This window comes from Dermacentor albipictus, chromosome 1 (genome assembly GCF_038994185.2).
Source record: "Dermacentor albipictus isolate Rhodes 1998 colony chromosome 1, USDA_Dalb.pri_finalv2, whole genome shotgun sequence".
Classification (NCBI taxonomy): Eukaryota; Metazoa; Arthropoda; class Arachnida; order Ixodida; family Ixodidae; genus Dermacentor; species Dermacentor albipictus.
In genome coordinates, this window is record NC_091821.1 from 246,980,554 (window position 1) to 247,007,700 (window position 27,147).

The 27,147-nt window shown below is 47.0% G+C and overlaps 1 protein-coding gene across 5 annotated transcripts in view; it reads right to left on the reverse strand.

Annotated features, from left to right (window-relative positions):
• Nucleotides 1-27,147, reverse strand: part of LOC135901340 (uncharacterized) — a 174,376-nt gene that overhangs the window by 82,539 nt on the left and 64,690 nt on the right. For 2 of the 5 annotated variants that reach the window (XM_070531151.1, XM_070531150.1), the window contains exons 1-3: nt 25,999-26,043; nt 24,947-24,985; nt 7,403-7,668 (exon numbers count right to left, since the gene is read on the reverse strand). In XM_070531151.1, the coding sequence (XP_070387252.1) occupies nt 7,403-7,668; nt 24,947-24,985; nt 25,999-26,028 (335 nt within the window). In that variant the 5' untranslated portion in view covers nt 26,029-26,043. Of the gene's footprint in view, nt 1-7,402; nt 7,772-24,946; nt 24,986-25,998; nt 26,044-27,147 lie in introns of those variants that run through there. The other 3 variants (XM_065431092.1, XM_065431087.1, XM_065431091.2) reach the window with 2 other exon arrangements.

The window sequence follows — 27,147 nt, forward strand, 5'->3', positions numbered from 1 at the left end:
CCCTCATTTCGAGAATGTCTTGTTTGTTTGTTTTTACTGTTTGTCGCTTGCTTGCTTGTTTGTTTGTTTGTTTGTTTGTTTGTTTGTTTGTTTGTTATCTCGTTGCGGAGATTCGTTTGTTCAGGTAAAGCGCGGCAGTTCCTAAAGCAGCGAAATGCGTGCCGCTGTGAGCAGGGTTTCACTATAAGTGGTTTTCTGGACGCTGCGAGAGCAGGCCCGAGAGTGGCCCAAACAATTTAGAAGCGTGGTGAGAAACGATGCCGAAAGGCGGGCACCCGATGCAACGATTCGTTGCTCATCAGTCACACCTATAGAAGACAATGGTCCCCCCCGGTCTTCATTATAAGTCGCCGAGTACGTAAATCGGTGCGCTGAGTATGCAAACTGGTTGGGGACCGCCGATGGAGCCACGATGCACGTCACTGTCCCGAGGCCACCCAGCAAGCAAGACTTCTTCGCTAACGACGATGCAACTAGCATCAAGCAAAGCTGCATGACGGCAGCCCACCCAGACGCGCACTGTCCCCGTCGTTAATTGGGCTCCAGCGGAGCGTGTACCGCGCGCGCTCCGAGCGCGTAAAATTGATGGATTGATTGCGCTGCCTCAAACACATAAAAGGGTCAGTTGCAAGAAAAGCATTTCTGGTCGTAGCATGAAAGATAAAAATGCTACACGAGTGGAGTGCCAAATACATTAAACGGCATGCTACAAGCAATACTCTCGGGTTGCCGTGTATAGCTTCCGGCGTGAAATCGAAAACAAAGCTTGTATTATCCATTATCTTTCTGCATTCCTTCGAAAACTTTTGTCGTTGTTTCACTTCTGATAAATTGCGATACCTTGTTTAGCAGATGTAGAACAGTAATCAGATTTTAGCAGTTTTACAGGAACACAGAAAAAAAAACCACAACAAAACGTTAACAGGACTAAAATAAACAGCCACCCTACGCAAAGAAAAAAAAAAGCTCCTTTACCTAACTATTAGAAAAAGACCTTTAACGCGCAGGTCCCTGTCAATGATGGCGGTAACACGTTCCAACTCTACATCGATTGTGTTAAAAGAAAGAAGGGATACTTGAAAACACAATTTTTTTTTGCAATAAAGCTAACGAATTAGATGTACGCGGTCCTGCCGCGTTTCACGACTAGAAGTAAACGTGAAATTTATGACCAATGTTACCACGTGACAACGCGTGCAAAAATTTTAGTCTGTCTAGTGCGCATTTGTGTTGCTGGTTTCTGTGCCCGTATTCACAAAGACGTACTTACGCCAAAACTGTTCGTAAAAGAAGATCTCGGCCAAAATCGGGACGTTGGACATAACTGTTACTGAAGGCGACTAGCCTATGGCAAACAGCTCTCATGAACGAGAAACTTCGCGAATTCGGTCCCTGGGCCCCCGTATTGACAGAAAGCTTTTACGCTAGAATACTTCGTACGAGAAAATTACGCGTGTGTGTGTGTGTGTGCGTGTGTGTGTGCGTGCGTGCGTGCATACGATAAGCGAAGGCGTCCGGCGTGCGTGCGTGCGTGCGTGTGTGTGTGTGTGTGTGTGTGTGTGTGTGTGTGTGTGTGTGTGTGTGTGTGTGTGTGTGTGTGTGTGTGTGTGTGTGTGTGTGTGTGTGTGTGTGTGTGTGTGTGTGTGTGTGTGTGTGTGTGTGTTTGAATACGGGCCCTCAGTCTCTAACTACTGTTCGCATGTGCATTGATGTCGCGAGATTTCAGCAGGCTGAAGGCCCTAATAAAATCGACTACTCGCTAAAATGCTAAAAGAAAGCACAAGAAACAGGGGCTGAATTCACAAATCTTTTTTATTCGCAAGAGCGGTTTGCGACTCGCCGGACGCCTTCGCTAAGAATATACGTATACGTCTAGTACCAGGACGGACCGGCATTTGTTCTTGAAGAGAATCTAGTGTATGGACGTTTTTGTGAATACGGGCCACGAACTATCGCGCGACCGAGTCGAGATCCAGCAGGGCCGAAAAAGTTTGCGGGAAGAGTTTTACTCATCCACGAGGAAAATTCTTCGCGCAAGCAACCTATGCGTCGTTTCACCCGCTCGCGCAAATGACGAGAATTTGTGTAGCGAGAAAGGAGTCCCATTTGCGCGAAGCCCTTTCGTCTTTACCTCTTTATCGCGGCAACTTATTGCGCGGCTACGTAATACGGCTCGCCGTCAATATTTTTATTCGGAAGGCGGTACGCGCAAGCGGTGCTTGGCACTATGTATCGATGACGCGACAGGAACTGAAGCAGCAGTGCGTGCTGCCGCGCCTGCAGAAAGGTCGAGTTCGATAAAGAACAGCTATCTTGGCCTTCATTATCTGCACGACAAAAAGGTTAATCGCTCGAGCAAAACAACACAAGTGACAGCTGCCTTCTGCAGATTCGTGAACCACTAGGTTAGGTGACACCAGCAGCCCGGATGACAACAGCATCACATGACTTGAGGGGGTAAAGAGGAAAGGGGAGGGTGTTCGGACGTCCCCATTTCAGGACGCCGTCACAATGCACACATTCTTCGTGAAATGCCACGCGTCATGACAGAAACGCGCGGGCATGAGCGATAAGCGAAAACGACACACCGAAAAGAAAAGAGAAACCTTGTACCAACACCTTTTTCCAACGCTCTGCTACCTATCGTTACATCAGAAAAATATAAGACATCGCGAGGCGATTTCCCCTATATACCACAAGCTTATTTAAGAAACTTTTTGAAGAAAATTGAAGAAAAAAGTTGAAGAAAGTTTTTCATCAACGGCGAGGCTTCTCTTTCGAGGAACCCGTATGGGTTTCCTTTGTTGCAATTGCTACGATTGGGTGGATGTCTCGTTTTCCCTTTATTAAGCTTATTCAGCTAACACAGAATGAATTGGCTCGGTTAGAACCGATATGAAGAAAGAAGGAAAGAAAGAAGAAAAGAAAGTCGCGTTAATGGTAGAGATGCCGCTGCTGACGGTAACTGATCGTAGTTTGTGGTTGTTGGAAAGCATCCAGTTAAGCGCAGACGTTGAAGTGCTGATCACAACACTTCAGTGCTTTTTCAGAGGACTCGAAGAAGGAAAATGTGCTTCTGACCAATTTACCTCACACAGCATACGACGACGTCACTCGCTTGCTGATTACGCCCCCCCCCCCTCCTTCTTATTCTTAATATTTCCAGATTAACTGCCTTCGGCCAAGAGAGGTGGCAAATCTCGCGCAGACTCATCAAGCGCCAGCTCCGGTCGAACAGCTCCACATACACTAACCGAAATTCGGTGAGCAGCGGAAAGTTCAAGAAAGCTGCAGTTTAGGTCAGATGCAAATTATAGGCTGCTTTTGCCGCGAATCCGACGTGCATGCGTGCATGAGTTAACGCAGCGCAAAGTGGAGAAGAGCAAAGCCTTACGGTGCCTTAAGAATCTGCTATGAAATCGGGGAAAAAGTGTGGGAGCTAGCTAACCGCACTGTCCGTATATATACGCGGACTGTACAACAACGGCGACTGCGGGACGAGAACAAATTCCTACGGCGAGCACCCGCTCTATATCTGTCGTATCTGCGCCCACTTCGACTCTGAAGTCCCCTCGTGCCGGTGGCTCCGCGACATGCCAAAGGACTAATCGCGACGCGCGCACGCTAACAGCAGTTAGGCACGATTCCAGGACGCCTTCAACCTAAGTTAGTCACCTAACGTTTGTTGTAACGTCGTTCGTTCGTTGCGCGCGTTTCAGTCAGCTGGCACAGCATTTGAGCGCGAGACCGGCCAACGTGGGCCGCGGACAGGCTCGTTTCGCGAGGGCAAGAGGCATGTAGTGGCGTAGTCAGGGGGTGGCACACCGGGCTCGTGACACCCCCCCCCCTTCCCCCAAATAAAAAATATCTGGCTACGCCGCTGGCAAAAGCAGAGTCTGAAAATACCCGCCTGGAATCTCTGGCATCGACGCTCCGTGTGTCGGACGCTAGCTGCTAGTGGAGCGAATTAAGTAACGCCAGATAGCCCCGCGTTTCAATAAGATATGAGGTACACATGCGTGCGCACATTTTTTATGGTATCGCATCCCTTTGCCCCTCCCCCGGTGCAGGGTAGCCAACCGGAGATAATCTCTGGTTAACTTCCCTGTCTTTCCTTTGCCCTCCCCTCTCCCCCTCTCTCTTTGTGGTCTCAGCCTTTCCTTTGTTCCTGGGCCAGTGTCACGATGTCAACGACGCGGCGTCGCAGTAAATTTGCATCTTCTCTCGGTACACCGTCATTTCTCACGTGATAGCACTCATTAGAGTGCGCCGCGCGAAAAACGAGACACACCTTGCTGGGCGATACTAAACACTTGCCGCGCGCTGTCCAATATATCTTTCTCATCAAGCTGGGAGGTCTACATGAGCAAATAACGCAGTAAAGCGTGTTTTAATACGCAACAATCCTTACCCATACAATCCCCCTTCCTAAGCAAGCAGACCTTCGTAGCCCATGGTCCAGAAACATCACCTTATATAGTGTCGAGTTCACAAGATGGTCCAACAGGCGCACGCGGTCGCATGCCACTGCCAAAAACGGGCAAAGTCGTTCGCATCATAGATGAAGATTGCAAATTGAGTACGCAGGACAAATATAGAAAGGTTGTGCACCAAAAGCTGTAAATATGAGATGGATTAAACTTAAAGCTCTATTAAGAGTTAAAACGCTGCGCTCGATGCAGAATTCGCAATCGCATTTAGGCAGCGGCGCTTGCTAAACGAGAAGGTGCGACAACGATGAGCTCGAAATAGAGAACTGCCAAAATCGCAGAAAGCGATCCGCAGTTAAAGGGATTCGTACGCAACTAAATGGATTCGCACGGTCACCTTGGACCTCAGCGGTACAACATGTACGGGGTGATCATTTCTCAGTTTTCAGGAATTTTTTTTTTAATTGCCTATCACAGATAACATAGTTAGTCCTTGAGTTCGATTATTAAGAGAGGCGGAGATTACTTTCACGAGGAATCGAAACACATATTCAACTAATTAAAAAAATCCCTAATTCACTTGTTATAATTAATTTACTTTACGGCACATATTGCAAGTTTACGAATTACAGCCGGTTGCAGAACGTATCTATTTGGAATGAATTTCCAGTATTACACCAGTTTGGAGATGTGCGCCATAAAACTCGCGTTGAAGCACAAAAGTAACTGGAACGCCCATCTATTTCGTGCCACACTACGGGAAATATATCGAAACCGGTGTCATCCTGGAGATTCATTTCAAGCAGATACGTCTTGCAAACTAACCGGACACAATTCCTAAATTGCAATATGGGCCGTATTCATTCAAAGGAATTCATTCAAAGGTTAATTAGAAAATTCTTGTTAATTAGTTGAACGTGCGTTTCGATTTCTCGTGCTAGTATTGTCCGCCTCTTCGAATAATCCATCTCACGGAGAACAATTATTCTGCCTGCCACAGACGATTTTTTTTAAATTCCGGAAAACTCAAAAATGATCACCCCGTATAGCGGGCAGCGAATGTCCATTCGTTATGCAGCGCAATTAAATTATTAAAGTGTGGATTAACGTACCGATACTGCACAGTGCGGGACGTTGCAGTGGATGGCTTCGGACTAATTTCTGCCATCCGGGGTTCCTTAACGGGCAGCCAAAGCGCTACGCAAAATGCGGGGGAACTTCGACTGGTTTCACTGCTCTCCGCGGTTCCTATTTACAAAACTGCGCTTGCATGAGAAAGTTTGCTCGCGATCGGAACAGGTGCGATAGTCAGACGATCGCCGCGCGGCAATGACCAATCGCGGATAACGCTTACGTTTTTTATACATCAATAATGATTTACTTAGTTCTTTGCACCTCCTAAAATGTATTCTCGCAAAGCCCGTGGCACCTGCATTTGTCTATGCTTACCGAATGGTTCTCAAAGCTTTACAATGCACTGGCCATTTTCCTATGTCTGTGGCACCAGCTCGAGCGCATGGCGCACTGTTAATCGAATATGCACATTGTACTTGCTCTGAGTTCTCCTGCCGCATGCAACCTTCAACTAGACACAGGAAGCGCGACTCGGAGACATCTTGCGTCTTTTTTTTTTCTTTTTAATTTTAAATAGAACATTTTCGTCATTACCTAGAGCCCTCACGTACGCTCGTTTATTCGTTTATTCTCGAGTGACAAATGCATATAGTCGAGAACGGTCGCATTCTCCTTCAAACCTCCACGACATTCACCCACAGCGGAGGCGTTCAGTCGCTGAAGATGGGATTTATGCGCTCGGTTCTCGAGCTACGAAGTTTCCCAATCGTGTCCTTGTGCCACTGTCCTCTCTGGGAGGCGAAGACGCCAATAAACTCGAAAAGGCAGACCGCAGGCCGATAAGGGGCTCGGAAGCAAACACACAGAAAACCCGTGCCGCCTTTCTCAGTACGGGGAATGTGAATCGATAACTGTTTTGGGCGCTTTCCAAGAGCCGGCGGCTCTTGCAAAACTTGACAGTGCACTCATCACGAATGCGAAGCAAAGCAGCTCTCAGTTTCCTGATGAACTGCTGCAAAACACACAATGAGAAAAAGAAGAGAAGCAAGCGCACAGCGTGCCGCTGCGACGCGCCACTACATCGAGACGAAGCGCTCAAAAACAAAACGCGGCGACAGTGGTAGTATGCGCTCGCTCGCAGACCTGAAGGGAGACAAGCAGGAATTCGCCCCGCGGCAACCGCCCGATTCGGGTTCGGTGAATGAACTCCTCGACACCGGCGTGACAGGCCGGTAGCCGCAGGCGCCGAGCGCATCCGTCATTTGTGCGGCTGGCTTTTTACAGCGTTAATGCCGCCGGTCAAGGTCGGCTCGGCTGGCACAAAAGCGTAGCCGTGCGTCCGGATCCCGTTGTCGACGGCGGGGCACTGCCTACCTGTACGCGCATCCTTCCGCCGTGGGCTCCGCTTTCGGCCTCCTTTGTATACTCCTCGCTCGGCCTCGCTCGCTTCGCACCGAAATCGCGCTGGCCGTAAACAAATTAGCGCGTGCGCAGCTCTGCATCGAGCTCTGACGCAGACCGGACTGAATAAATGTTTGTCGTTCGCTACAGACGCAGAGGGGAGTCATACTCGGACAGCATCCGCGCGCGACGAATGAAGTCCTACACGTGACCCCAAGTTGCCCAGCTACTATATACGGCTCAAGTGTCCGAGCAGCGTAAACTGTAGTAGTAACGCTTCTGAGTGAGGACGAAACAGTTACTACAAACTAGAGAACAGTTGGGGACAGAGGCGGGAAAAGACAAAATAAAATAGAAAGAGATCTCATAATTTAGCCAAAGAAGCGCCCGACACGCACTGGCGGCCGCGTTGGGATCACGCCGGTCCAAACACGTCCACCTGTGGCACGCCGGTCAGCACGCGCGCGCACGCTCGATCGCTGGGCGAAAGCACTCACCTCTCCTTGGTAACGAAAGTGAAGTGAGTCGGCAGCGAGGGCAGCTGGTCGCACATGATGCGCCGCAGTTCGTCCGCACTGATGGCACTGCTCTCGAGTACCACGGCTCCCAGGACCGTGGGGTGGCACTTGGTCGAGACCGGCACATCGCTGAAGTACTCAATCCCGACCACGACTCGGATGTCGGGGAACTTTTCGCCGCTCATGCTTGCGCTTGTGCTCGCCGACGACGACGACGGGGCACTGTCACATGCCAGCCGCGCGCCCTGGTAAACGTGCGAGAGAGGAAGCGTGTCAGGGCGATGCATTCAACCCCGCGCTCGTTTCGATTGAATCATTCGTAGTCGCGGGCAGCAGCCGTCGGCGACAAACACACCCGGATGAAGACAGACGTCAGTGAGAGCGCCGCGCCGCCACGGGCGGCCGCAACTGATAGGGCCGCCCCCGGCGGCCGACAGGCGAAGCTGCAGCGCTGCCGGCGCCTACTGTCCCACTCGCGAGCCGCTTGGCTTGGGGTGCACAGTCCCGCCATGGTCCCGCCTCTGCCAGCGTCGCTATCGGGCATTCCGCTACGCGCTGAGCGGCGCGAGGGACGCACATTCGCGGCACGCTGAACGCCACGGATACCGCATCACTCGCTCAGCACATTTTCTCTGTGTGTCTGGCACGCGAGACACTAAGTGTAAATCACATTGTCTGCGCAAGACGTGAGCTTCACGCCAAGTTTTACGAAACCAGAGTTTCACTTTACTCATTAAAAATCCCACAGGGCATCCGGAAATACATAAATATCGTCGTCGTTGTGCTATTCAACATGGTTTGGCATAATTTAGTGCAACTCGCATGGTCAGTACAGTGCACGTGATCTTGCTAAACGAGAATACATCACCTGTCCATGTTACGCTTCACATACCATGGGATTCCTCGGCGATAGTTCCCGACACTTTCGCTCTGCCTTAGTTCGTTTTTTCGTGGCGAAACAATATGATTAGGCTTTACGTGACTCGGGGAGTGATGCAGTACTAAACATCTGCCTAGCTTTAAACTCCACCGCGCTTTCATTTCGGCGAAGAAATGCTGCAAGAAAAACTCTCACCAGTTTACATGTCATTATTGAGTTCTAAAGTTTTACGTGCCAAAACCACGATTTGATTATGAGGCACGCCGTAGTGGGAGACTCCACATTAATTTTGACCACCAGGCGATCATTTAACGTGTCCCCAATGCACGGGACACTGGCGTTTTTGCATTTCCCCCCTACCGAAACGCGGCCGCCGCGGCCAGGATTCGATTCCGCGACCTCGGGCTTAGCAGCGTAACACCAATGTAGGAGCGCGAGTGCAGAAAGGGCACAATATCGCTATTTTTCCGTTCTTTGCTGTCGCCAACTACCTTTCAAGGTCATTTTTCTTGTGCGGGACGCACGAGTGAAATACGAACGTAGAAAATGTGTTCCGAATTAGCGAGATACATATCAACAGCATTTCAACGTTAGACAACGTGTTAAAGGCAGGATAACCCCTTTAGAGCAAAAATATACAATAACACCCGACCAAGCGTCATTACCGAAAAAAGTACGTTAGAATGCTTGATAAATTCTTGGAAAACATTGCGCTGCATTTTGATTTTGTTGAGGGCACCGAAAAAGCTTTATAACACCACTCGTGCTCAAAGATGATGGATGACGTCGTGATAAAATGGATTGCTTGATTCAGAAAATGTTGAGCCAGACGGCGGCTCCTGTAGTCAAGAAGCTCGAGCACTATTCACAATTATTTATTGCTATAACCATGGCTGCAGGCGCCGCTTAACAACTGCTTAACACAACGCCGCGTTTCGATTCCCGCCAAGGGGGCCGCATATACCTATAGAGGTGGAATGAAAAGAGCTCCTGTGGTAGCCTTTGACTGCTGGTTATAGAGCCTTAAGCGGTGAAGATGTCGAGCCCACGACTACGGCGTCCTTCAAGCCCAGATGTTACTTTGTGACGTTAAAAATAAGTGAACAAACAAACAAACAAACAAACAAACAAACCAATAAAATCGGTAGACACACTACGCCGCCTCCGGTAAGTTTTTCCACTTAATCTTCAGACGAAGGGGAGGCAGTTGAAAGGAGATGTAGAACAAGAGCAGCTGCAAAACATGGCGACGAAGCCCAGTAGTGGCAGACTTATGATTCTATGCGCAATGTTTTCTTGTATTTTTTTTTCAAAGAAAGGGGTACGGAGGAGCAGCTGCAATTCAGCTACTGCTGTGCACCAACAGCGCGAAAAACAGCAGACAAGATTTTATCTCGATGGGGCTTTCGCGAGGGTCTCTCGAGTATCTAATCTCTGCCTCCAGGCTCCGTTTGCGCCCGAAATTTAGGGTTGCAGGCTCGTTCAGCCGTTTGCAAGCGCTTACAGCAAATTGAAAGAGAGCAACGTATGTCGAGTAAGTTTCGTCGGGTCAATTTCGACGGGCCACACTAGGCGGCTAGATCTTGCCGAGTCAGTCTCGACACTTTATTATGTGACAGATAGAAGTAGTTGTTGAAGGTAGCAATCTCCCGCTGCAATAAGATGGTGCAAAAAGCCGTGAATTGTGGAGGTGGAGGCGAAACTTCAGTAGACATCGCCTGAATATCCTAAATCGGTTAAGAACTTGGTGTGTTTACAATATAACTTATACGATCACGTAAAAAAAGCAGCTCGCATTTAAAACGTACTCTGAGAGGTAAATACTAAAACGACCACCGCTGTTTTTTTTTTTTTCTCTCTCTCTCTTGAAGGGTTCAAATTTAATCCCTGGATATATCGCACGCGAATGAACACTTGTGCGTAGATGAAATGGCACGTAGCGGTAAAACTTATTCGATGCGTCTTCATTTCCAAGGGATTAGGTCCCGAATCCACGAGGCTTTTCGTTTGTGAGGAAGTCAATTGTGCGCCATCGCATCTCCGCGCAAGAGTTTAATATGCGTGCGCATAACGCCCGCACGCACGCATTTCTCGATCGCTTGCGCGCAGGCGATAAATATAATCATTAATGTTTTCCATATTTCAGGGTCTCGAGCACCTTTTATTACGAACCATTATAACGTACCAACTGTTTTGTAAATATGAGCCCAGAAAGTGGATGAAGGAACCTGATATTAAATCGGCAGAAAGAAAAAGAACGACAAGAAAAGAAAATCTCAAATGCTAATTCGCGCATTAAAAGCATGCAGAAAAGTTGTTCCTTAGGTTCAAGCTCCATTAAAAAGTTGGGGCCGAATTCAATAACCTTTTCGTTCGTAAGTGATCTTTGCCAAAATGCTCGGACGACAAATTCTAGCGTAAAGAGCTTTCTTGTGAATACGGGTCTTGCTTTCTTTCTTTTGTTTTCATTTGCTTAAAGTATCGCGCGGCAACATGCCTAAGTAAAATGTGTATCCTTCGTTCAGAAAGAAGGCGTGACAAAGTTAGAAATAAATCGACCCAGACTATCCAAATTAGTGGGAAACTTAATTTTGTGTTTTTAATAGAATATTTAAAGTATTGAGGCGAAATTTGTTCCAGTACTATTGTCGCCTTCCTTATTCCCTGCTTCTGCGCGGTACCATGAACAATCGCTACGCTAAACAATGGCATAATTAATAGAGGTTAACTACACTCATGTTCGCGCATTAAAAAAAATTGAAAGAAATTGCTGCCGACAAATCTGGAGACTTGGCGCTCCTTCACACCCTCACTTCGCTGAACTAATGGTGCTCTCTCTCTCTCTCTCTCTCTCTCTCTTTTGACGTATGATCTGTTCATCGAGGCATGTGTTATTTGCGTACCTTTAACTGTATTACACTCTTGTTTTCCGCCGCATAACTCGCCCAAGCAGCGAAAGGCGACCTCTCAGCTAAATGTAACCTTTGGTTTCTTGGTCACCACTTATTTTCCGAGTCTTGAGGGCGCTGTTACGGTCCACCTTGTGCGGCAACGAATGGAACGGATGCCAAACGCCTGAGACATGACGTGCCTAATCGTCACGCTCGTCAACATGAACAGGCGTGTCCGTCGGATGTGTGCGACGGCATTATTCACCAGTGCAAATCCTACTCTCCTCGGCCCTCCGTTCACCACCTCTACGCCAGTGATTGGTTCCTCTCCGAATTCCTCTGTGTGAGCTGACCCGACGTGACCAACGTTCAACCCCTCTACGCCAGGGAGTGGTTTTGCTTCGTATTCCTCTATGTGGGCTGACCAGTGTGCTGACAAGGCCCTCTACCAAGGAACAAGAGAGAATGAGGTTGCTCGGATGGTGTATATAGGGTATAAGAAGGCCAGCGAGACGCCGCAAAGACATCTTCTCTGCCCTTGCGTACAGGAGCACGCGCGACGAACGTTTCTGTACTTTCTGTCTTAGAGCGCACCGCTTTCCCGTAACAGTGTATGAACCTTCTGTTATTTGTTTTTTACATCACCTCGTCTTCCCTGCAGAACCCTCTCCGATGGTCAACTTCGTTCGAGCTGCAAGCAGACGTTGTTGAAGGTTGCCGAAACCCCGTCCCCGAAACAACCGGTACCAGCTCTAACAGCGCACACGTGCTTAGTTCAGTTTCTTGCACCACAGCGGGGAGAAATCATGCATATGCGTGGGCCCTGAGCCCGCTTCACGGCTGCAAGATTTGCGATCCGCATCAAGTGACATCCAAGGAGAGAGAAAGAGTTAAAACGAAAGACATGGTGATTAACAGGATATCTCATAAGTGACTATACCTTGCACAGGAAAAAGGGAAAAAAGGGTAGGCTCGGTAAGACGAGATCAAAGAAAGAAAACTGTAGGAAAGAAGGAAATGTCTGACACTGCCTGTGAGCGACTGTAATACACATATATATCGGTCGAGAGTGTCCCATATAGTCACGCCCAGTACTCACGCACGAGAGATACAGCTTCGCAATCTCGATTGGTCCCTCTCTCTAACAAAGTCTTTCTAGCGACACCAAGCAGCGCATTTAAGGCTGGTCTCTCTTACGTCAGTCGAGGTCACCGTCCGAGAATGTCGACTTATGTGAGCGGACGACTGTCGAGCTTGTGTGTGTGGTGTGGCGAAGAGCGCTACCGTTTTGCGTGTTAAAAGGAAACGCGTGCATTCACAGAGTTGGTGGGCGATGGATTCGTCGCACCTTCAAAATCTAAGAGCGGGCAGTCGTCGGCCATTCCGCTGCGACAAGAGGACGCATTTCTCGATGCTACTCCATGCCATAGACGGGCTATAGAGGGGTTGACTGAAGTCGTGATAGGCCAGGCGAAATATTGGGATTTAATGAATGAAGGCGTACGTTAACGTAAACATCGAAGGATGTTTCAAGCGTTGCCAGTATAGCTCAGACGATCTCGAGGCATACGCTCACAACGCGCCTAAAATTGGAGCGCGCGGCGAAAATAGACGCGAAGACGCTCCCGTAGCGTCATTTAGCCCAAAGCGGTGAATACAGGCAACGTGCGGTTCCATTAATAGCGCGACTGGTGGAGTGATCATCGCTTTGAATGATAGGCGGCCGCTTGTACACGTCTCCGGGGGGAGTCCATCCGGCACAATAACAGGCGGTAGGCACGGCAGTAACGGCGGGGCGGGCGTTATCAATGGAACGCCTGTCGCGGGTCTTAATCAAAGGACGCGTTTCATCGTGGAACGCTGTCGGATGACGTCTTTCGTGATGTCACGCAGGGAAGGTGCACTGTAAGAGCGGAAGACAGCCTCCTCTCCGGTGTCGCCCAAGGAAGGGCGCCACCGGAGAGGAGGCTGTCTTCCGCTCTTACAATCCAGATACGCCGCGCCTGAGCGCATCTTGTTCCGACTTGGTTCGGAGTGGTTGCAACAATCCGAATACTTGTAGAGTGCGATATGCGACGATATGCTGATAGGTCCGGTTCGTTGGCTTGCTTTCTTCTTGGGAACGTTGCTCAATTATTGGGCAACTAGGTGCCTCCTTTGTCGCATTATATTGCGTATCCTCGTGCAAACCGATCAAAGCAGAGATGCAGCAGGCAGTTATATTCTTCTCAGGCCTACTGGGATGCCGTATTACAGTTAGGTATTAATAGTTCTTGAAATCCGTGCGCGTCTTTCCACTAGCTTTGAGAAAGGTATCCGGTGAGAAATAGCCACTGGAGGGCTTCCTCAGGGTTTCTGACGTTCCTCAAGCAGACGACTGCAGATATGAATGAGCTCTGTGATTACTCTAGCATCAGATAAAGACTGCAGTTGCGGGCCTTTAGAGGTTCACTCTCAGCTGTCGCTGTTCTTTATGCATCCCTGCAAAGGACTTGCATAGATAAGTTAAAGCACTTCTCCCTTTATTTCCGTTCGACCGTATATGAAACTACAAGCTACCGGTAGTCGGAAATACATGGTATATATAGGAACAGATAAACTAACCAACGAGCTTTTTCCAGTCGTATACACTGGTCACTCAAGATGAACCTGAACCCTTGGGGGTTGCAGCAGCAGGGGGCAACTTTTTCCCTCGCCCGTTTGTTGTGCCATTTTCAACTACAAAACATATCGTAGCGTACAGCTTCAGAACGAATTCATAATTTTGTTTGTTTTCGGCAGTTTTGTCAGGTTTACAGAATGTTGACTCCATGCGAGAACTCTCTCCATGAACGTCAGATATGAGAACATCGTCTTTTTGGTGTCTAGCACAATTGGAAAGCAGCTGTTCTCTCACTTGAAGAATGCGTCTCATGTAAAACACCGCAAAACACAATAAAGAGGAGAGCCACCTGTACGTGACGACATATTGACGCCCAGAGCAAAGACCTAGCCTTCTATCTTCCAGCTCCTCTTCCTAAAACCTTTTACACATATTGTGTGTAAAAGGTTTCAAAGTGTTTCAAAGTGTTTCAAAATGTACGCGCGACGTTTTAAATATCATTATTTTCGTCAGCGCTATTGTTTTTGATGCACTATTTTGCGTACACAATTGTGCACACAGCACCTAAACGAGGTATTTCTTTCTCTCTGCTTTTTGAGACGTCCCCGGAATCAAGAAAATTCTATTCTATTCTATTCTATTCTATTCTATTCTATTCTATTCTATTCTATTCTATTCTATTCTATTTCGCCCAGCTACATGACAGGGACCTGGTAGGCACCTGTGCTTCACGTGACATGGACACATTCTCCAAGAGATCTGAACGTGAACGAACCAACTGTCTATTATTTTGCGCGGGCGTGTTTTACTCTGGCCGCGACGGTCTCTGAAAGGAGGTATGAACCCTTCCCTGCGGGGCTACATCTGGTGTGCCAACGTCTAATTGAAAGCTTAGCATGTCGACGCGTGTTATCACTCGCCATCCTTCGCCTCATGTACTATTTATTTTTAATCTTTTTTCATCTATAAGTCTCCACACCTTAGATTCGAGGCATCTGCAGGGAGTATAGTTGAAGGGGAAATCATTGAAATGATTGTTGTAGAGTGGAAGTACGGTACATATGGCAGAGTAAATCGTATACAGGAACCATTGTGCGACGAATAAATGGTGCTGGGATGCTAGGTAAGGAGCAATTAGAAAAATGTACCTGAATGCTTAATGTATAAAACAAAATCTTCATTGTTTTTAATTACGATATTACGAATACCGCCATGCGATCAAAAGCACGCAATCCTGTAGGGCAGAATTCACAAAGTTTTTCGTTCTTAGGCGTTCTTGGCCATTTGCAGGCCGTCTTCGCTAATTATAGCATCGGTATTGGCTGGAATTCGCCCTTACGAACAATGCTAGCGCAAGAGCGTTTTGTGAATGCGGTCCCTGATGAGCAAGGAGTACAAGAAGAAAAGTGTTTGTTCTATTGAAAATTTTGTTCTATTGAAATTTTGTTCTATGAAAATTTTGTTTTGTAAGAAAATTTTGTTCTATTGTGATAAGGTAAAATACGACACCGTTGGAGGTCCGTGTAGCACGTTTCATTTCAGTCACCTTCATCAGAAGTATGACTAGCGAAATAATCTAGCCGAATACGAATATTTCGCGAAATAAGCTCGTCAAATCATCGTGTCAAATACGGAATCTGTGTCCTTTTCACACACACACACACACACGCACACACACACACACACACACACACACACACACGCACACACACACACGCACACACACACACACGCGCGCGCGCCCGCGCGCCCGCCCGCGCGGAGAGAGAAGAAGGTTCACCCGAATTTTTGCGTTCATACTCAATGCCAACGTCAACAAAGAAAGCAAACATGATAGATGTACTTCGAAAGAGTGGTAAAATCTAAAGTGTTACTAAACATAGTTGTATAATAACACCCGTACATGTTAGGTTTAAAAAAACTGCGAGCACCAAAAAAAAAAAAAAAAGAAAGAAATTACGGGGTCGACTTCACAAAGCTTTTCGTTCGTAAATGATCTTTGCCATTGGCCGACTGCCATCGTTAATAGTATGTGCAGCGCTCAGATTGGCTGATATTTTCACTTACGAACAACTCTAGCGCAAGGGCTTTGTGTGAGTACGGGCCGAGAAGAAGTGAGGTTGCATAAGTAACGAAGTAACACTGTACGCATCCCGGAAATGTGGCACCCTTGAGCAGTTAATTGCAATCGATCGCGCCAAATAATGAAATATTGCTCATGCTTGGTCCAGTAGCCACAAGACTTTGTGCCGCTAGGAAGCCCCGCGCAGCAGAAAATACTCATTCGCAGGCAATGGAGGCTACGGAAATAGGTGAGTATATTTAGTTGAGCTGGCAGGGTCTTGAGTTGGCCGGTCCTACGCGTTCTTTTTTTTTTCTGTTGTTGCCTGTGCGCCTTGAGCTCTCTCAAATAAGCGTTATCTTTCGCACGCAAATTTCTCCAAAATATTCACTCGAAGAACTAGGCGGAGGAGAAACGCAGCTTAGTTCGCAGTAGACATCGGCTTTTATTTGCTTCAGTTGCACGAAAGTTGTGGTCATCAATGCTCATATTCGGAAGAATGTTCTTACGCTACAAATTATTCGTGAGAGCGCATGCCAGCCAATCGTTATGCTGCACATTATTAGCGAAGGCGGACGCGTCCAATGGCAAAGAGCACTTACGAAAACAAAGCTTTGTGAATTGGGCTGGCTTCTAAACTGCGCGGCAAAACCTACGATAGCTTCGTTCATCGTAAGTGCGCGCTCTTTGTCAACAAACCGTCATGGACACTTGTACCTCGCTTGAGGTTTGGAGCATCGTTCACAACGATGCGTCACGCAGTGCTTCGCTAAGGCCGGCGGTGTGCGCAACCCAGAGCGGTGGAACGGCCTCAACGTTCGAGATTGTGCGCTTCAAGCTGCTCATCGGGTACATGCTGCTACACTCGAGAAGCGGTGCTGTGAAGAAAACGGTAGCGAAATGTTGTTCGCCGGTCGACACCGTTTGGTACCTGCAGGCTCTATACCAAAGCATCTCGAAGCCGAGCTTACGCGACTCGCTTATGCAGCGAAACGCGGCGAACAGTGAAAACAGAGTGGCCTCGAAAGGACACGGGGTGCGTCACGAACACCACGCAGCATCAGATGCACTGTATTGCGCAACTTCACAAATGAAGCCGTAGCGTCCCCTGGGAACATACCGGATTTTTCAGCGAACACTTTCAAACATTTCTTAAGGTTAGCCAGTAGCAGATAGCGCAATTCTAGTTCATGAGCTGGCCTACTCGAAGAGGCGGGCGTTGCTTGCACAAGAAATTGCAATGCATAATCGACTAATTAACAAACATTCAATAATTAGGGTTTTACCTTATGGCCCATATTGCAATTTACAAATTCTAGCTGTGCTGCGATATTTGAAAGCTGCCGGATTGAGAAAGCGTCTGTGATCCGGACTGAGTGACCGAATGATATCCCCAGTGGACTTTCTCTTCTTTTAATCTTTCCGTCCCCTTTTCCCTTTCCCCAGTGTAGTGTAGCTAACCGGGCTCAGTCCTGGTTAACCTCCCTACCTTTCATTTATCATCTGCTTTTCTCTCTAGCCACGGAGTTCGCAAGGTAGATCCACTTGGAACGAATTATCAGGATGACACCAGTTTCGAGATATTAATTCCCGAACTTTGCGGAGAAAGACATCAGCGTTCCAGTTACTTTCTTAACAAAGCGTCGCTTTGTGCATTGCAGCACAAACGCTTGAACGCCGATGCATTTCCCCGCAAAGTTCGGGAATTAATATCTCGAAACTGCAGGTGTCATCCCGAGAATTCGTTCCATGCAAATGGATCCGCCTTGCGAACTCTACGGCTATAAATTTGTAAGTTGCAATATCGGCCATGAAATATTTAGCAAAAAAATTAATTTGCGAATTTTTGTTAATTAGTGTATTATGCAGTTCAACTTTTGGTGCAAGTAACGTCTGCCTCTTCCAGTAGACCAGCTCATGAACTAGAATTGCGCTATCTGCCACAGGCAACCTTTAAAATTTTTGGAAGTTTTCGCTGAAACACCTTGTATATAGGGACACTATGATCACTCTATGTTTTTTTGTTGTTGTTGTTTACAGTTAAGAGATACAGAGAGAGAGAGAGAGAGAGATTGCGTGCAATGTTTGTGACCGATTATGACTTTTTAGCTTCAGGCATACGTGGCTTCCGTGACGACAGCGTGCGCTCCCGACCACATCTCTGATTCACTTCTTCGACAGGCTGTTAGAATCACTGACGTGGCAGGCAAGAACAAGATACCGAATTCCGAGCTGTAATGCTAAAGCTTTGGGGTTAGGCTTTTCATATTTCATATAAATATACCTTCGTATTCATATGGCAGAAAGCCATTCATGGAATTTACGTGCGGAGTTCATATCTAACAACACTAAACGCATGCTGGGATTCTTAAGACGCAATTTCTTATTTGCCACTGTTCCGGTGAAGATACGTATATCCTTATGCAAAGCACTAATACGACCTAAACTCGAAAATGCATGTTTCATATGGGATCATTGGTATGCTTCCATAACGGACATGGTTGAGTCAATTCAGAATCGCGCCAGCCGCTTCATTCTGCCCAGTTATTCTCGTCATGCTATAGTCTCGTCGATGAAATTAACCCTTGGTCTACCTGATCGCGCTTTGCGGCGCAAGAGTGCATGTCCATGTCTTTTTATAACGTTCCTTACACTAACAGGAAACTTTAGGAGCAACTTGTACTTCGTCCGGTTTGCATGTCGCGTCACGCGTTGACCATCAGTCCAAGGCTGGAGCGAGTGCCGATTTGCAGCTCGAGTGCTTACCTCAACTCCTTCATCCCGCGCACCAGTACAGCAGGGAACCACCTCCCTGCCTCCATCGCTGCTATCACCGACAGTACCAATTCTAGGAAAGTGTGCCACAACTATCTCATGTTATCCCAATGCTCTCCGTAAGGCAGCATGGGCCTTAAGTGTACTAACTAACTAACTAACTAACTAACTAACTAACTAACTAACTAACTAACTAACTAACTAACTAACTAACTAACTAACTAACTAACTAACTAACTAACTAACTAACTAACTAACTAACTAACTAACTAACTAACTAACTAACTAACTAACTAACTAAATAAATATAATTTCCGCGATTGTTCAAGTTACAGAGAAGGTGCTTCCACAAGCATGCAGAGAGTCGCAATTTACACGTAGTTTTTCTGCAAGCAAGTTCTAGTGATACCCGTTTGCCATGCTGCACAGTGGTCAAAGCAGCGACACGCTCGTAGTGTGGTCTCAACGTAGTCTCAACGCATGCACCACTGAACGTTTAGCCATCGCATCTCCTTGCAGGTTGCATTCCTCGACACGCCAAAGTGTTGCTTGTATCACAAGTCCTTACGAAGGAGGCCTTCCGACCATAACATAAGGCGGAAATGGCCGAATGCCAGTTCCGCCTTATGTGATAAATTCAAGCTCCATGCAACAAAATCAAAGCTTTATAAGTGCACCTATTTCTGACGGTGACTTTAGGCATATGCAGTTTTTGTAGCGTCAAATTCCGCGCTGTTTTCGCATTTGTTGCTCCCAATAGATGACGCACTTAGCGTCGTGAACGCCGCCCTCGCTTTCTCAGCGTTGCGAGTTGTGCATGAGCGTAGAGTGGCGCGATACACACGTGCAACGTAGCAAATCGAAGGCGATGCTTATACAACGAACTCTCTTGAAACGAGGCAAATATACACGCAATGAGCGTTCTAAGACGTGCAGCTACGTACAGCTGGGGAAGTATTTTGTAAGAGTCAAACTAGTGGACATGTCCATTTCACCTGCTGCTGCTGCTGAGGGAGAGAGAGAGAGAGAGAGAGGAATACAGGAAGGCAGGGATGTTAACCAGTCAATAGTCTGGTTGGCTACGCTACGCTGGGGGATGGGAAAAGGGGAAAAGAAAGACGGGAGAGAGAAGGTGTAGATACGTGTACGGACAGCACTTGAGTTAAAGCCGCTCGCGTAAACCAGAAGTTCTCAGAAAATACAAAAGTGCCTTCTGAAGTTCTGATTGGCTGTGGCGCCTGGCTGCTGTAGACGCGCAGCCCAGCCCAGCCAATCAGAACTTCAAGCAGCAGCCGAAATGGGCATGTCCACTAGGTTGACTCTTACCGAATACCTCCCCTGAGGCAAGATGAAGGTGACAGCATACTTAGTATATAACCACGTGAGTGATAACGATTTTCGGAATTTATTCATATACGGTGTGCATGATGAGGGTGCTAGTTGCACTTAAAGTAACTTACAATAATTGATGGTAAAGACCACTACACGTATTCGAAAATAGTGTTAACTGTTAGATAAGACAGGCTTTCTTATGCGGCGCGGTACGCGACATGCCTGAAGTTGCCCACAAATATCCTCAAATTATTGCTTTGTAGCCGGGTGATTTTTTCTGCGCTATACATTTGCGCGAGGTGGTGAGAATGAGATGTGATATGTATCTCAGCATACTTCCGTTTCCCTCAACTATGCAGGGCCTTCAAAGTTAACCTGACGGTAATTTTAATAAAAACGTCATGTTAGCTTCACAAAATCTCCTTGCAAAGACGGTTTATGTGCTTTGGCGGGCGCAACTTTCAAACGCGTACATGTTGACCTGTGCTCGTCAACCTGTGCACAATCAATTGGGACTGCATACAATTTCCTAGCCAAGACCGGTATAGTCATGGAAGCGCTCAGAGCACACGTAAGACCCCTTGCTCGAACCCTTGCCTATTATCTAGACTCACTGCCAAAGGATCGACCACGTGCTTCCTTTTGCCAGACAGTCCTGCCCTATAGTGCATACCTTCCATCAGGTTATGCAGCTCCAGCGAGAGTTCCGTTTCCCACATGGTGCTTGGCTCAAGCAAAAGTTCGACTAATGGTACTAGGAATACGAACAAAAACACAACTTTCGTCTCCAATACTCAAGCAGCTTGCACCGCTCTTGCTGTACAAGACATAGAACAGGCATCATCATCTATATATTGACGCTTCAACCACGGTGAATGGGTCTGCAGGATCGGTGATCTTTCCTGCAAAAACCTCCACCGTAAAGATTCGGCTATCTCACCAGACTACACCGACTGCCGCGGAGCTAGCTGCTATTCGTTGTGCACTTCGCGTCATTTCTGATGAACTGCCCAAGAAATGGAGAGTGTTCAGTGACTCCAAGGCTGCTCCTTATTGTTTTGGTTTCTGCCTTACGCCGAGGACCCCACGAACAACTAGTTCTAGAAATCAGACTGCTGCTTCACCACCTCGTCGAGCAAGGACGCGACATCACGTTACAGTGGATTCCAAGGCACTAGGGCATAATGGGCAGTGAGCATGCCGATGCAGCAGCACAATCTGCACATGAGGGGGGTTTCCAAGACTCCATTCCATTCTCAAGAACAGACGCAGCAATGGAAATTCGTGTTCTTGCAAATGAAGCCATACGATCTTTATGGAACATACTAAGCTTGAAGCACACATGTCTACACCGACTGGACCCCTCCCTTCGACTTCGACCCTCATCTGGACTCTCTTGACTCGAGACAGCAGTACCACAGAACACCTATAGCAGTACTTTGTCGACTGTGGCTTGGTGTCGCTTTCACAAGGTATTTCGCCCAGCTGAGACGGTATGGACGAGAGCGCGGCTTGCAGTCTATGCGGCGGTATGTACTTTGCTACTGTCGTCGATACAGCACACATCGACTGTCACCAGCGGCCGTGTTGGCACGCCTTGACGACAGGCCACCTTCAGAACAAACAGTCTTGGAATGCAGACATAACTGTCGTCGCGCCGAAAGTCGGTCAAGGCTTTGTTGACCTTCTTACGTGGTACTGGTCTATTAGAAATACTATAATGATACTATACTATACGCGGTACAAAAGCGCCTCTAGTGAATGCGGTGTTGCCTTAGAAACGAGCTGTTTCTAAGGCTCAGGCGTGCGTCGCTTGCTCAGGCGCACATTTCATTGCCGCGCCGAACGCTGGGTTGCTCGACGCTCACCGCGTCCAATGCGGGGCGCGTAGTCGCTACGCCGTAGCCCATTGTCTTACACCCCTTGGCGGGTCGACGGGAACGCTGTCGCGTACCACTCTTGAAGGCGAAGCAGAGTAACGCATGAGTTGTTTCTTCGTCTAGCCGAACCAAATATAGCCAAGCAACAGCAGTTCACCAGGCTAAACAGTGGTTCAACAACTAAAATAAAGGCTAGTATGCTTCGCATCCTGGGCTTAACCTTAGCTAAGCCACAGCCATTTTTTTTATGCACGCCTTCTTTTTGTCTCCACTCTTCTTTCCGTCTTCCCCTTTCCCTTCCCCTATGCAGGGTAGCAAACTGGAGGCTTTAGCTCTGGTTAACCTCCCTGCCTTTCTCTCATTTGCATCTCTCTCTGTCAAACACATAATTAGCAAAAACTTCCTAAGATTTTTGTTCTTTTTTTTGTTGTCACGATTATTGTGTCTGGTCACATTTGAAGCGTCAAGGCAATCGTATTTCAAGATAACTTTGTTTGATTCTCCTGGAGCTCTTCTGTTCCGAGATATTCGCCATCAAATTTGACACTGTCATATAATATTGCATTCAGGGCGTGGATCGTGACACAACGTCAAATTCTCCATTATTCCACAGCTTACTGTACAATGGTTACAAGCAGGGCGAACCTGATAACAGCTGCGCTCTGACTCTGGGCTGGCGAAAGCAAGGCAAAGACTGACTTTTTCCCTTGCCTTCACGCGCGCTGCAATGTAATCGTCCGACTTCGTCATGTAACAATGAGGGCTTGACGTCGTGTCGAGATCCAGTCCCCTGAATGCGAGATTACATGACTGAGTATCAAATTTGATTATGAATATCTCGCAACACAAGCTCCAGGAGAATGGAACCAAGTGAAGCTGTCTGCACGTACGATCATCTTAACGCTTTCAATATGAAGATATGCGATGATCGTGATAGCAAAAAAAGTTAATCAAGAAGTTTGTTTTAGTTTTCAAATTATGGCTTGGATGACTACGATTGCTTGTGAGAATAGTATCCGCCTAGCTAGCATCGTGTTTTTTTTTTTTTTAACACTTGGAAAGACCCTGTACAGCACGCATTGGAGGCGCGTTAAAGGGACACTATATGCAAATAATAAGTCGATGGGAACTGTTTAAATATCATTCCAGAAACCTCGCAACGCTTGTTTCATGCCAAGAAAGGACTTAGTTTGTGAGAAAATAGCATCTGAATGGTGCGAATATCTTTTTCGAAATTCACATCTCCCGCAACCCAACCGTGCATACGCCATCACCACCCTTTGCTGCCGTCGGCGAGTAAAACGGCGCCAGACAGACGGCGGCACCGAGTCAAGACAGAGCCCACAGTGAGGGAAGCGCATAGTGAGGGAAGTGAGCTCACAGTAAAATTGATTATGAAGAACGACTGAGGAATGTGGAAGAGAGTAAATGGGCTGGGAGAGTGTTGGGGTATCTGCACAGGAAAAACATTGATTCACAGTGGAGGAGAAGAACTAGGAAGATTACCAGCAAGTATGCGGCCTGCATAGGGTGGGAAACACAGCAACAAAGAACGTTAAGCGGAAAGTCAGAGATGCTGAAACAATCTCATGGGTGGCGGCAATGGAAAAGAAACCTGCCACGAGTAACTACTTAGGAGGAAAAAAAACGAAATCAGGAAAGAAACCATTTATGATAACTCAGAGGGAAGCTCATTACTCTTCGAAGCGAGATCTGGATGCCTTAGAACACGCACCTATAAAGCGAGATATAAGAAGGAACAAGAAGCATGTGCTTGCTGCGGTAAAGCTAGGGAAACGGTGGAGCACGTTTTATTAGAGTGTGAAGACGTCTACTCAGCGGTCGATTTAGGCACCACTGGCCTCCTTGAAGCCCTTGGGTTCAGCAAGAGCAGGGGCAACGTAAACATCTCCGCATTAGAGATTAGCAAGAGGCGACTGGAAGATTGGTGGAAGAAAAGCAGGGAAACGACAAAAAAACAGAGTCGTATAAAAACAAAGTTCGCAATAGGGGGTCAGAAAATGTGGTTGTGGGAATCCATAGTGGATTTTTTCTTTCTTTCTTTTTTAACCTAGGTAGGAGATTAGGAAGTATAATAACAAGAGCTGGGTGGTGCAATCCACCGCCCCGTTCCAGAGGGGACGCTCATAACATCCATCCATCCATCCATCCCTCCATCCCTCCATCCATCTATCGAGAGCGGTGGATTCGCCGCTGCAGCTGCTTTTTGGTCAAGCGTCGTGGACGGTTCGGAAATCCCGCAACATAACATGGAAGTTGAATTCCCTGCCACTTGCAGTTTGTGCTAGTTTCGCGAACCAGCAAAACCAGCGCAGCACTGCGTGATAACGACACTGCTGAAACGCGAAAGCGTGGGCGGCGCAGAGTCGAGCGAAAACGAAACCTTTCGACAACCCGCGTCGTTGTCAAGGTTAATTTTACTGAGTGCCAATTCTAAAACTGAAATAGCACTGGATAAGCAGCATTTCATTTCGTCTTATAATACAATACAATAATGTTTTTTGCGACGAGTGGTTGAGCGCATGATTTAACTGAGGAGTGCTTTCGTCATTGGGCAAGTGCTTGAATGTCCCGGGGGAGCCTCTAATCATGTCCTGCATTTACCTCAGTTTCTCAATTATTAAGGCCCTGTTCGCGATAATATTGACGCCTTAGAGATTCTCACGCACTAATATATCACTTTAGTTTGACTTATTATTTGCCTTTAGTGTCCCTTTAAAGATCCTCTGGTGGTCCAAATTAATACGAAGTCCCCTACTACGGCGTGCCTTATAATCAAATCATGGTTTCAGCACGTAAGACCCCAGAATTCAAATAAAAACCCTGTACAGCTGCTGCAGCGCAGTCGTCAAAAATTAGTAGCCGCCACTGTAACCTCGTTCTAGACTTCGCGTACTCAGCAGCGGCATCAACCGTACACTATCATAACCATTACGCACCCTTCCAAAACTTCCTGCATTTCATCGTACAAACAGAGCTCACTTGTTCAGCACAGAAATCTACAGAACTATTCTTAAGTGACTCGCCTGTTAAATCGTTGTATGAATCAAAAGGTGATATTAGGTCAAGTGAATACTTACAGTTCTAAAATTTTCGCGACCTCTCGCTGGAACAGTCACCTGTAATTAAAACGAATACACACACAAGAATAAAAACTGTGCCACTTTCCGCATGGCATTATATAATGACCCAAAGAAACAGTCTTCTAACGAACTGAGACTTTCACTTAAATAATAACAATACTAAGAGAAAGAAAAGTGGGGTCGCACAGTTTTGTGACATGCGTGCGAAAATGATCACCAGGTATGACATCATCAAAGCCACATACCCACCAACGCAATATCGCACTTGTAATGACGCAAAAAGTTACTAAATATTAACTTATAAGACAAACAGAACTATAATAAAAAAAATTAAAGAAAGCCAAACAAATATATACCAACAAACATGCTAAACCTTGCTGTATATAAATAATTCTGCACCTTGTCATTATCTTATATTAGAAAAATCACTGCTCGGAAGGCTTTAGTAATATGCTAAAGCCTCCCGTGCACTGATTCGTTATTGCATGGTCCAAGAAGCTTTCCAAAATTAAAGGGCCGCTCATTAAGTACAGGTTCAATGCTGTTCATAAAGCACTCCTCCGTGACCCGTATCGACGAGAAGTTAATACTCATCACGCTGCTCATTACGTATTAATCTTTTGTAATTTTTGTTGAGGGTTCCGGAGCGATACCTGGTTTAATTCGGGACCCTCTCATGCATAATGTACTGTATGCTTTCTGTGACTTCGCGTGGTTCTCTGGCATCAGAGGAGCTCGAAGAAACCGAGCTCCTCTGATCCCCTTCCACCATGGGACACTTTAGGCATAAATGAATAAATAAATAAATAAATAAATAAATAAATAAATAAATAAATAAATAAATAAATAACAGTAATCTAGGTAGTGACGTCACAGTGAGTTTGATTACAAACAGCGAGCTCCCACGTGGCAGCCCCGCCACGTGTTCGTGAAGTCGTGTTTTGATTTTGGTTGGACTTGTATGCAAGGCGTGCAAGCTGTTTTCGTAAGGCTGGACACCTCAAGAAACAATCAAAAGTGGATGCCCGGAAGAATTGCGAGGGACTGACCTGGCAGATAAGATTGCGCGAGCGCTCCATCACTGACACTATATCGTGCCCCAAGACAGTTACTCTCGGCGTTGCTTTCTTTCCCCCGTGCTTCCAGATCCGATAGGGCCGCTCTCCACACGGCAGCAACGAAGGGAACGACGCCGTCGGCCGTGCTCGCTGTGAGCTTATATGCTGCGTCGACTTTTCCAAAGCGGGCGGTGAATGCCGTCAGTGATAACGTTGCCCCGCCTTTCAAAGCGAAACCGCTCGGCAAGGATTCCGCGAAGAGGTCGTTTTGCACGCATGCAGTGCTGTGCAGTGATTTTCGGAAAGAAGGGAACGCCGTGCGCTGCGCAGAGGCGACCCATTGCACGACCCATTTGCTTCCGAATTACTTTCAGATACGACTGACTGTTTCATCTGTCTGGGGGGCAGAACTATCACTTGCGCGAATGTTTGTAAGAAACGTTTGTAAGGACATTCGTCATTCACATTCGATAAGGAAAAGTTATTAAAAAAAAAAGAAGAAAAAGGAAGAATATTGGCTTCACCACAATCGCTCAAATGTAGCCACAATTTCTACGTCAACGCTCGCCAAGTGCCGGAACAAGGCCCGTATACGCAAATCTTACGCTTGAGTGAGTTGCAACCAATCGTGCTGCTGGACGTACCATTAGGGCAATGGAAAACAGCACTTACGGACAAAACTGCTCGTGAATTCGACGTGCACCAAAGGCTGAATTCACAAAGCTTTTCGTTCGTAAGTGCCATCGCTAATAATAGGTATGCCCGGCATCAAGATTGCCTCAAATGGGTTCTTAAAATAATTGACAGTCACTTAAGTATCCTTAGGTGATTTGAATGCAAAAGCATTATGACTTATCTAATTAACTGGTTACGCCCATGATGCGTGACGTCATATATCACCACGTGTCCTTCACAACTCTACCTTAATCGACCTAAATCCACCTTGGTATAATTTGTACAAACCTCAATCCACCTTAATCCACTTCAATCCACATCAATCCACCTTATCCACATTGATCTAACTTGTACCAATTTTAAGTCACCTTATCTACTGTGACCTAATCTGTACCAACATTAATCAACCGTAAGCCACCTTATTGCACCTTAGTCCACCTTGCTCTAATTTTACCAACCTTAATG